The following is a 12,668-nucleotide window of genomic DNA, read 5'->3' as shown; positions in this document are numbered from 1 at the left end:
ATAATGAATGGTATTATTAGTTTGATTTATTGCCAACCAGTCACCTTTACAAAAATCAATCCCCAAGCTCATAAAATATCTCCCTAAACTTGATACCTTTTTACACTGTCAATAATAAGAGAAAAGGTGAAGTTACAGGATTATCTTTACTTTTTTCCTGTGTGTTACTTGTTGAAAGGTATCTTACAGATTGCTGTGATATATGGGAGTGTGTATATGAGAAAGAGATAGGTTATAAAAGTCATGAGCCATAAAAATATAAAAAAAGAAAAATCTGAGTGATCTTTAGACAATTCAGATGACATGTCTAACAAAGACTGTCAGTAGAATAAATGTGACTATGTTAATATACTGAGCCACTAGCACATGTCCTTATCATAATGGAACTTACACAATGGTAGCTCCTGTCAGATTCTACTTTATACATACATACATGTTTGCCTGATGCACAGAAAGACAACCGTATCTATTTCACTTCAGCTCTGAATTGATACTTCAATTTTAAATCACCCACAGAACACCTTAGCTTAAATCAGAGCTCCTCTCTGATACTCTTTGCTATCTGTCGTGTTTCTGTGTGAGTATACTGAAAAGATGTTACAGGCAATCTGCTGAGGTCTGTGTGTATGGTGCATTTGACCTCTGGACAAGAAAGGAGTTTCATCCTCCAGTGCTTTTAATTCTTATCCTTACAGAGACTGAATCTGTTGCTTGCATTAAAATAGTATGTCTCGTTAATGCTAAGAAGCAGTGACCCACATAGCACAATGGATTCATTTGTCAATCCTGCGATTTCTGAGCTTTCCATTCATATATGTCTTAGCAGTAAATCGACTCAGAAATCATTTAATCAGTCTATCAATGCATCCTTCTTGTCAATGGTCTGAATCCTGAAAAGTCCAATGTCTGACTGGGCAGCACCAGGTAAAATAGATTTGGACCTAATACTAGATGTTCAGACTCTGAAAACTCCCAGCAGCTCCAAAATTCACAACTCAAAACCACAAAACTCCTAAGTTAAAAAAGCAGGATCTGGAAACTGTCTTGAATTTTGAGGATGTTCATGTTCTGGTCTAGGTCTGAACTTCAGAGTGCAAACTTATTCCTGTTTGTTAGCATTTCAGAAATACTCTACACACAGTTACAGAAAGCAGCACCCTTTTGTTCCCCCTATAAAAAAAAACCCCAAGCTTTCATTCCTTTTTTTGCTATTTCCAAAGGCTGACACTAGAGCCCGAATTCTTTATAACAGTCAGTGTTATGCAAATGTCAATCATATCCTTACTATGTTTATTTTCAGTATATACATGTTTATTTAAGTACTTGCCATTTCCTTTAAGCCTTACATAGCCAATTAGGCCAACCGAGGTCTAAAGGAACAGAACACTTTATTAGTGATATGCTTAATACAGTTTTTTTCCTCTTGTAGATGCAAGATTTACGGAATACAGAAGGAGCCCAGTATAGTTCCCATCCTCAGATGGCAACCATGAGGCCAAGGGTTCAACCTGCAGATATTAGGCAGCCAGGAATGATGCAGCACGGGCAGCTGACTACTATTAACCAGTCCCAGCTCAGTGCACAGCTTGGTTTGAATATGGGTGGAAACAGTGTTCCTCACAACTCGCCCTCTCCACCTGGAAGCAAATCTGCAACTCCTTCACCATCCAGTTCAGTCCATGAAGATGAAGGAGAAGATAGCTCTAAGGTAGGCTTAGATGCTAGGATTACTATGTAAATGGTGGATATTTTTAGGACCTGCTAAATGAATGATATGGCCACAGTTATTAAGGTGATACTTTATACATGATTGGTGGTTCACTGAAGTGAATAAAGGATTATGAATACAGAACTTACAATATCCAGGCAATTCTTCAGGCAGCTTGAGTAAATTACATCATTCCTCTTTGTGAGAGCAAACTGGAATACTGTTAAACATCGAAAGGATAGTCATTCCTTTAGGGCTTTAATATAAGGATTGAGTTTTCTCACTTGCATAGCAGGGATGTTTGTTCCCAGTTAAAGATCAAGTTACTGCTATAAAAAGTATGAACAGTCTGTGCAATATGCTAGTCTTTGCTGCTTGGTCACAGGATGAGTAAACAGAACATCATAGCAACCAGAACAGAAAGATCCTATGAACTTTAAAAACCTTACCTTGAAAATCTGGAAGACCCTGTATGCATTCATGCTTTTGGGAGGTGCTGACACTTCATCATGACATGTTTAAGCTTCATTTTAATGTCAGTACAGGAATGAAGTGATAAGAATAATTTACATAATAAATTTCTTTAAAGGATAAATGTCAATCTGTATAGCAGGTTTTGCATACAAAAATCTCCCAAATCTCCCAAAATCCTGAAAACCTCCCAAAAATACACAAGTCTATTATCTTAATTTTGCAGACAGAAAAGCTGAGACACAGGAAGATTGGGACTTTGTACTATGTCATCCCTTAAACCAGGAATATAGCATATTGAAACTGAGAGCCTCCATAGCTCTCTTTTGTGGTCACTAGAAAATACCAGTCCTGTTAGAGCACTCCTGCAGTGCAGTGTGTGCCACGTGCACTGTAGTCTGTACCACAGCCACGTCTGGTGGGGAAAAGTTGCAGACTTGCAAGGAATGTGAAGAAAAGATATTGTGAGTCACTGAGGAGGTATAATCCAGTCAAGAAATGTAAGTCTGATTTGTTTTAACATTATATTGTTTTTCATGCCTCAAGCTATAAAATAATCATGTAATTGGAGACATATGTTTTACTACAATTTGAATAAATTCTGATTCAAAAGTTTTATTTCAGGACATTCCCCCGATTTCACAAACTTTAGGTTTTAAAAATTACTGAATAATTCATATATTTTAAATGAGCACTTCCTTATTGAGAGAGACTTTAGAATACAGCTATGTAAAAATAATTCCAGGCAGCCTTTACTTTTTCAGAATAATTTATTTGCTACTCCTATTGCATTGCTAATATTTTTACATTGCTGGAAGTATTCAAGGTGCTCTAAACTTCTGGAGAAAATATCCACTCAAATAATTAGGATTTTCTTTCTACTTCTATCAAGTATTTCAGTTATTTAACCTATATTTTTCATGTACTTTTTCACTGTAGCACTTTGTGCTAGCAAAAGTGCAGGGTTGTGGTTCCAAGCAAGCAGTAATTATCTGAAGCGAATGTTTTTAATAGAGAAATACAAAGCACTGCAGACTAAGTAAAACTTTCTCCTTTCTTTGTGAAAGCCAGTTTATATAGTGTTCAACTTTTAACAAGCCATGTTATTTTGGAAAACACTCTTTAAAATTCCCTCCTGCTCAGTCTAAGCCGAAAAAGATGACAAATGGCACAATGCACAACACAAAATTAAATCCAGTGTGCTAAAGTAGATACATTGCCTTAAAATTATATTTATAATTTCACTGCTAAGAGAAAAGTTTTAAAGGCTATTACATTTGGTTAATAAACCTTATTAAATTTAATTTAAATTCTTCTCCAACTCTATGGTTTAAGCAAGCCTGATGGGGAGCAGATAATGCCATACTTGCCTTCTGTGGGATTTCTTAGGGCTTCATGAAAACACCTGAGGCTGCTCACCACTGGAGACAGGCAGTGGGCTGGCAAGCCTGATCCCATGCAATGGTTCTTCTGTAGTTCCCTCTTTAAAAGACAAGAGAAGTTGAATAATCAGCCTAAGGAGTAAAGTGTATTGTTGTACTTCAAGATTTAAACCTCTCCAATGTGTATCTCTTAGTCACATTGCTCTTTCTGGAAGCTGCCAGTGAGTAGATATGAATACTCAAAATAAATCAGTTTTCTGTGGAGATCTTTCTCCCCAGATACAACAGTATTACATTTTATCAGAGTTGCTTTGGAGGGGCCTGTGAAAGTTCTAACTCCAGAAATCCTCTTCCCAGCGAAAGAAGGCATTGGATGGGGACAGGAACAGATAGACCTGCTATTCTGCCTCTTGTGAGAACATCTTTCTTTTAACGGAACACAACTTTGAGAAATTTGGATTTTTCTCTTTGATTTATAAACTACCATGCAGATGTGTGGTATTACTTAATAGACCAGGGCCAGAGCTCATTAGCCAATCCTTCAGCAGAAGTGCACATATTGCAGTCATGGGGTCGCTTTGGAGGTTACTTCATGGAGTCAGAGATGTTCCTGCCATGAGGACTGCGTAAAAAACAACTCCCTCTGAACTCACCATGTCATTAATAGCAATAGTGATGTTCTCCCTGTTTAACCAGTGAGACAAGATGCTTGCCTGTGTACCCACATTGATCAAAAAGACAAAGTACCTTTCCAAATGGAAAATCACCTCAGTGTCAGGTGACCATCCTCAGTTTATACCAGCTGAATTGTGTGAAAGAGAAGCTACTCGTCTTTTCATAGCATATTTGGTAGAAAGGTCCCTAAAAACTATACCTATTTCTATCTAGAGAAAAAAAACCAGAAATCTCAATATCTTGTTCATATTTAAATGAATTTATAGAAAGAGCCTGGAAGGTATAAAAAAATACGTACTTTATGTACACGTTTGGACTAAAATTACAATTGTTGCCCCATGAAGCACTGATTTCCATGCATGAAGGAAATTACCATTTCAGCTCAATGTATATATTCCAAACTCCAGTATTAACTTTACAAACTGATGTAGTTGTTCATGTACTGAGCTTCTTGGATGTTCACTCTAAGATAAATATTCAAATTGTTATAAGCCTTATCCAACATACACAGAACTAATGGTAGCAGCTGCTAAATATTATTTGGCTATACTCATTCTCATAAAGACTCTTTCATATAGGCTGTTCAGACTTCAACTGTCCTTGCACAAGGAAAGGGAAAGGAGCTGCATTATAGAGGGCTCAGTTTCCCTTCATGCTGTTGCTCTAAAACCAGGACAGCTGAGGCTGCTTGACCATAAGATCAGTGACAACTGTAGCATAATTGTAAGGTTGGATATACATTCAGAGAGCTGCTAAGACCATGGAAATGTGAAATGTAGCTTCAGACTAAGGGTATTGTCTCTGCAAGGGGCGCACATCACTAAGCCCCTTAATTCTTCTAAATCTCATGTGGGGCTATTGTTAGAAGAAGAAAAAAGGAAGAACTTAAGAAGTAGTAGTTGTAAGTACCTGTAAAAGCATTCTAAACAAAGTCACCACTTAGCACATGCCTTATTCTGACCACCTCAACACTGGAATATTGCATTTATGTAATTCTTGTCATAATTCACACTGTTGGATCATTAAACATGTACTTCATTATTGCCAAGCATAATTGTGAGCTGCTGGAAGCATTACTGGTTTGTAAATAAGTATTTCTTCATAGATGGATAAGAGGGTTTTCTTCCATGTTCATTTGCATATCACTTATGAGAGAAATTCAAATAATGTATTTTAGAGGGAAGATAGCAAGAGGACTGCAAGTATCAAGAATTAAATAACAGAAACACAATTGCTAAAGAACTGCTACAGCATATTCTCCTTATGTGGCAGAGGTTTTACAATATTTACTTTATATGATAGGAGTTATAAGTGGAATTCTGTGTTGTCTGTTCAGCCTATTATGCAGATGGTGCTTGATTAAAATCTATTTTAAACTACAGCGATTACTGCAAGATAGTGTGCATAAAACAGCTCTCCTAGCTCCATTAAAGGCTTTGGTACTATTGCAGTTTATTTTAAATATGCTTATAGACATTTTCCAGGTTCTCAAGGGACATTTAGATATCAACGATGTGCCTTACTTGATAGTTTTAAATCCTGCACTAGATATTCTTGTGATCTGTTATGTGTGCAACATGGTTAATGTACACTTTTTTAAAGTGAAAGATTATTGCTTTCTTGTGATAAATAAGTTAAATACATCACCATAATTAAGCAATAAGCCATGACAGGAGGTGGATTACCATGAGTTAACTACACCTCCAGGGATTTTGAGGCACAAGTCTATGCCTACCAGAATATATATGGTTTTTATTTTATTTTCCATCTGTCTCTGCTTTGGTGGTTAGAAGTAGAGTCTATGAAGCTGATAGACTGATGGGAGCATAAGGTAGGCTATCATCTCAGCCATTTGCGAGGTTATTAGTACTGGAATTCTGGTATTCTTTTTATTTTGTTATTTTCATATAAGACAAACAGAATTTCCCCTGTGAGTACTCTGTTTTTAACAGTGGGTTTTTGAAGTCTCTTGATCATTAAGGTTGGAGAATAAGGTTTATAGCTGTTCACAGAGCAACTTACCAGAAGGCACTTACACAAGTTTCTGTAGTATATCACCTAGTTTAAGGGTACTTGAAGTAGTGTGGTATCCTAATATACAGAAAACTTTTAAGTCTCACTGGTTCAGAAATAAACTGAAAGGAGAAAAATGTTTGCAAATCACACAGGTAAAATTTTAACTATAGAACTAATTATTGCCACGTCTTCTTGCTCATGGTGTTTGCACAGGACTTCTGAAAAGTTTAGACTAATATTGTCAAATTAGCTAGAGAGACCTAGTTAATTATACTTTACTGCTAGTTTTGTGTACCCCATAGAATTAAATAATAGCAAGAGACAAAAAGTTGATTAACTTAATAATGGGTAGCACACCTTTGTTTTTCCGTATTTTCCAAATGCTGGCAATAGGCTGCATGTCTATTAACTTTGTATTAAAGTTGCAACTATTGTAACATAATGCTCAGAAAACAAGCAACTTCATTTTCAAGTTGTGGTCATCACTTTGTTGCTGTTTTTAGTAAGTCACAGAGATCCAGATTGTTCCCTGTAGTCACCTGGGTTCAGTTGGACACCACATAGTGAGGCATATAGGAAAATAAAAAAGTTATTTTTCTCAAAACGAGGATTTCCAGCCATTTTCCTCATGCAGTTCCTGTATCCTCCTGTGCCACTTGATACGCATTATTAAAAAATAATAATAGAAGGAAGGGAAAGAAGTCATGCCTAGTAGATCCTTAGCCTAGAGCATCCCATTTATGCTCTTGATCTTCTCGTATTTCAAAATGCTTATGATGCACAGTGCTTTGGTCATGCTGACAAAAGAGAAAAGCCTTTGAACCCACTTGTAAGATCACACACCATTTCTACAGCTACAGTAAATTAAGTGATCATATCAAGAAAAGCTACTTTGCCATGGAGCTCCAATGTGTTGAAGAATCAGGTCATTGTCCCTTTATGTGCTTGTAAATCATAGAATCCTAGAATTATTTAGGTTGGAAAAGACCATTAAGATCATCGAGTCTAACTGTCAACCTTATGCTTCCAAATTCACCACTAAACCGTGTGCCCAGGAGACACATCTACACATTTTTTAAATGCCTCCAGGGAGAGTGACTCCACCACTTCCCTGGGCAGCATGTTCCAATGCTTGACAATCACTTTGGTGAAGAAATTTTTCCTAATATCCAATATAAACTTCCCCAGGGGCAATTTTAGGCCGTTTCTTCTCATTCTATGCCTTGTAACTTGGGTCAAGAGACCAACGCTCACCGTGCTACAACCTTCTTTCCAGTAGTTGTAGAGAGTGCTGAGTTGTTGCCCGAGCCTCCCTTTCTCCAGGCTAAACAACCCCTGTTGCCTCAGCCGCTCCTCACAAGTCTTGTGCTCCAGACCCTTCACCAGCTTCACAGGAAAATAGGGTGCTTTGGTGTTTGCACAAATGCTCATGTGCAGGGTTTTTTTCAGGTGGTGCATGAATAAGGCACATGAACTTTCCTCCATATACCATTCCTTTCCTTAAAACATTTGCTTTTACATGAGCAGATATAAAAACGACTCAGCTAAATCCAGATAGGTCAAAACTGATCCTTTAAAAGGCTCTAAACTGTCTATACTGGTAAAACTTTTCTTCTTCAGACTTTATTAGAAGGTGGGGGGGAATGTCTATAACTTGAATTGCTTGATTCACAACCAGATTTTCTTCAAAGTCCCTGGATGATGTACCACCTGCTGTAGAAGAGATTTATTTGAACAGTAGTCTGGGGTCATTCTAGGGAAGGATGAGAATAAGAAAAAGGTAGAAATGACAGTGTGTCTTCTGTCTGCAGATGGTTCATATTGTTGAAGTGATACTCAGGCTATAGAAAAACTAATTTAATTTGAATTTTCTCATTATTTTCATGTCATAGCCACTAGCAATAAAACTTAGAAAAGGTGAAAAGTTGACCAAATGAACTACAGAGATTATAGCAATTATATTAAAGAGAAATATAAAGTACTTAAGGGAAAAAATAGCATCATCTGAAATACTTATAGTGAATTTTCTACATGTGACTAATGCAGATAGTGTCAACATGTGGATTATCAAAGATAACAACAAAAATTCCATTTCTGCATGCAAAATCCATAATTTTTGCATCACAGAGGCTGTAACAGTGGTTGGAGGCTGTAACTGGCTTTTTTTTATAGTACTTTCCTAATTTTATATTACAGGTCAACGGTGGCGAGAAAAGACCTGCTTCAGATATAGGAAAGAAACCCAAAACTCCCAAAAAGAAGAAGAAGAAGGACCCAAATGAGCCACAGAAGCCTGTGTCTGCCTATGCATTATTCTTTCGAGACACTCAAGCAGCCATCAAGGGCCAAAACCCCAATGCTACTTTTGGTGAAGTCTCTAAAATTGTAGCTTCAATGTGGGACGGCTTAGGAGAAGAACAAAAACAGGTACAATATGTGCTGTAGCTCAGAGGCTTTGTTTCTGGAAAGTCAGGGTCATCTGAGCACTGTAGGTAGCTTCTTTTGTTTGCCAGGATGAAAATTGAATATGTGCCATCTCAGGAATATAACTTAAAGATGCTGAGATAAGGACAGAATTGTTTTATTTCATCTGTATGAAACCACTAAGAGAATTTGCCTTGTTTTGGGACGTGACACAAGTTTTAAGATTATATTTAGGGATGTTTTATGCTGAAATTGGTGGGCCTAGGATTTTACAGTGTCATTGCCCTGTATGTGAAACTGTCATGTAAGAGGACCTTGCTTCCAAAGCTTATATCTGTGCATGTGACCTGACATATATCTGAGCTCCCACTTGCAGATGTTTCCCTTCCCCATGATCCCATGATGCCAGAAGGGGAGCTGGGCTCACACATGCTCCCAAATCACCTGGCTTTTATGAAAGACATTAGTGATGTGTTGACCCAAAGAGACCTAGGGTGAACACTAGCAAAGGGCATCCTCTAGCATATATGTGGGCTGTGGAAATCACTTCCCGAGGTTACTTCCATCTTCCATGGAAAGGCCTTGGTTCTGTAATGAGGCCAGCAGAGCTAGACCTGACACTTGGCAGAAATCCTTCCAAGTCAGTCAAAGCTGTGTAAAAGTGGGCAACTCTGAAAGCTCATCACATTTAAGTGGTGACAGCTGGCAAATACCATTCATCCTCACTGTACCATACCATTGCTTTTCTGTTGTTACTGGTTGCATTTTTACTAAGTGCCAACAGAATGGATTAGATTGATAAAGAAATAGGAACTTTAAGAAAGCAACAGATATGGAAGGAAAGGATAGGTTAGGGGAGAGATATATTGTCTGCAGGAGATATATGTTGATGTTAGCACAGAGAGTGAAAAAGAGCTGGGACTAAACTGAATCTCATTCATTCATACACTGTTATTACAAAAATACAGTTAAAAACCTAAGAATTAAAGAAAATTTTTTTATGATTTTTTGGTATGTACAATTATTTAGGCTTGAAAAAAAAAGGGTTACTTTCCTGATAATTGGGTGGTGTAGGTACATTTAGATCCTCGTTAAAGATACCAGTGTAAAAAGAATCAAGATTTGGCACTCACTGACTAACAACAAAAAAAACGTTTTGTTATCTAGTATCCACCATTGAATAAGGCCAGCATTTGGAAAGTTTAGCTGGAGGAAAGGTAATTTTCTGAACACAGGGAACGGAAAAGTCACTTGGACTGGCACATTAGAGTTATTTTGTTGTGTTGTCTCTTTCTTTTCCCTTTTTTAATATGCCCAGCAAAGGCCAACCTAAAAGACTCTAAAATGCACATCTCCTTGGAGCTTGTCATGTGTGCGCTACCACCAAAATATTAAAGCCTTTCCGCAGAAATGTGTAAGAAAAGTGCACGAAAACCTGAATTTCCAACTTTAACTTTGATTTTCTATTCATGGTTGAGAGCAAAAATTGTGTAAGTCCTATGCTGTAAGAGCAGAACAAAATTTATCTTCCTTATCTCTGTTGTTGTTAATTTAAGTTGAAACACAGCAGAATGATGTGTTATGGGATCCTCATGACATATCTATGTAAAAATGGCTGCAACTATGTTTTTTCAGCCAATTTTTTCAAAAGTTTGGGCTAGCATATCTTTGTTGCTTTTTGACTCATTTTGCCTATTCATTATCATCTATTAAGCACATTTTTAAAACTCCAGGGCCAAACCCCTTCTAATCTAGCACTGTACAAAAATAATAAAAGATAGTCCCCATTTTAAAAAAATAAAATTGGCAATGCTATTTTGTAGAATAAATTTAAACTCATTTTTTATTCTGTTAGGAATCTAATAGCACAAAGTCATGATTACAAGACATCTTAACTGACTAGATAGTCTGTATTTTAAAGGCCTAATTTTTCTGATCCAGAGCATTAGTAACTGTTATGAAACCTATGTCTCTGGTAGGAAAATTGGACTCTAAAAATACAAATGATTAATGTAGCATTTGGTATTTGGCATTGAAGAATTTTCAGAAATTCAAAAATAGTTAAATAAATAAACAATATCATCATTAGAGGACTACTTTATTGATGAATTATACTTGCTGAAAAGGATTCAATTATCATAAAGCTTCTGGCTTATGTTTTGGAAGCTAATGCTTATTCTGGAATTTAAATAGAAGTATGTTTCCAAATTATGTTTCCTGAATTGGAACTCCTTTTACTATTTAAATAGTAAATATAAATGAATCAGAAAGTAGAACATAATGCAGCTATTGAGAAAGAAGAATAGGCTCATGTTTTCATGCTAAAATGAAATCTTCTTTGTTCCTATGATCTGAGCCATTTTTTTCTGAAATGCATAGAATTCTTGTTTATTCCTGAAGATTGACCACAGAATAAATAAAAGTATAGAAACTCAGTACAATAATGACCTAAGGGCAGTATATGTATGTCCAAGCCTTTGCAACAAAATTTTGATAACCTGACATATTAGACTGTAGCTTGAAAAGCTTTGTGCAATAACCACATTTTATGTTTTTCAAACTGTGAAGAGCTAGGAAAGTGGTGTTTGAGAAAATAGGATTTGAATGACAAAAAAAGGAAATGTTATTATGAACTAGCTGATGGTGGGTGCCTTACTGAAGTTAGGGGAGGGTTATGCTTTAAAATGGATTGCACTCTGATACTCTTACTTGCAATTTATTAGATTAAAGAAGACATTTGCATTTTTGAGTCACATTAATTTCTGTGTGTAAAAGGCCCGGTTTCAAACAATGGTGGTGTGTGACTGTGGTTTTTTTTGTCCAAATCTACCTACACAGAGGAGTCTAGAAGTTAAAGGGAGTTTAGTGGTCATGGTGGACTTTGTCATGGACTTCTCAAGTTCTGAATAGAGTACAATAATTATACATGATCAGAAGCAGGCAGTGTGCATTTTCCTTCATTTTTCGTTGTAAATGCTTTCTACAATTGTTCAGATTAATAAATCTGTGAATGGTAGGCAGCTGTAGCAGTAGTATGTTGAGGTACATTCTCCTCAATGCTGTAGCCATCTCACAGGGCTATTTTTTTTCAGTGACTGTTTCAGTTCCTCTCTTATGATCACAAACACTATTTTCTCCTTAGTACTATACTTCTGTGCATCTCATTTCTACAGCTTATCTATGTACATCTTTGCCCTTTGCACACTTTTTTACTGCAAAGGGGAGATAAACAGCCCCGAGGAAAGAAGGTTCAGCATGCTAAATGGTTGAGTCTCTGGCTTTCAGACAGAACACTGTTTTAAACCAGGTAAAAAGGCTATTTAGGTCATTTTCTGTCCTTAGATGAAAAAGGAAAGTAATTTTAAATCAGTACCAGATGTGCATGTACTAAATGAACCTTAAGTTTCTAATTGGAGTCCTAGTAAAGCTGTAATAGATGTGGCAAATTACAAACAAAATGTTCTTGTTTACATTAGTGTAACTTTAAAACTTCAGCCAAAGACCTTAATAAATGTTCTGTTATTCTAAAAATGGAATTGAATGTCTACTCAACATTCAACAAAATTAATCTCTGGTGTAACTTCAGTGACTTAACTGGAATTCTAGTAGGAGTTAATTTGGCCTCCTATGAACAGCTTAGTGTGCATACTTGTGTATGTGTTTATGTGTTCCTGTGTGTTTACTTCAACGTTGCGCTGGTCTTACATCTGGGAGAAGGAGAGATTCACCTCAGGCACCCCAACTTAACAATCAGAAGAAGCAGGTGGAACGACTGTTTGAGTGCTGTGACAGATGATTTCTTTCAGGCTGCATAATTCATAGACAGTAATATTAGCTGCAGCAGTTCAGCTCAATAGCAACACCTCATTATTTTATCCCTCAGTATTTATTCCTATGGTTGACGCCTCATGAAATTACTGTTAATGTGTTTATATAAGGGCAGATCTGACACAAGTGGGAAGAATTTAATTTCCCACTCATTCTTTCCTGCT

At 36.7% G+C, this 12,668-nt stretch overlaps 1 protein-coding gene across 3 annotated transcripts in view; it reads left to right on the top strand.

Moving 5' to 3' along the window:
• The window catches only part of TOX (thymocyte selection associated high mobility group box), a 219,060-nt gene that overhangs the window by 173,417 nt on the left and 32,975 nt on the right, over positions 1–12,668 (top strand). For 2 of the 3 annotated variants that reach the window (XM_017727482.1, XM_008644947.2), the window contains exons 4-5: positions 1,430–1,708; positions 8,449–8,679. In XM_017727482.1, the coding sequence (XP_017582971.1) occupies positions 1,430–1,708; positions 8,449–8,679 (510 nt within the window). The remainder of the gene's footprint in view (positions 1–1,429; positions 1,709–8,448; positions 8,680–12,668) is intronic. The other variant, XM_017727483.1, reaches the window with a different exon arrangement.

This window comes from Corvus brachyrhynchos, unplaced genomic scaffold (genome assembly GCF_000691975.1).
Source record: "Corvus brachyrhynchos isolate BGI_N302 unplaced genomic scaffold, ASM69197v1 scaffold60, whole genome shotgun sequence".
In the NCBI taxonomy this organism is placed as follows: domain Eukaryota; kingdom Metazoa; phylum Chordata; class Aves; order Passeriformes; family Corvidae; genus Corvus; species Corvus brachyrhynchos.
This window is presented reverse-complemented; position numbering and strand designations above follow the sequence as displayed.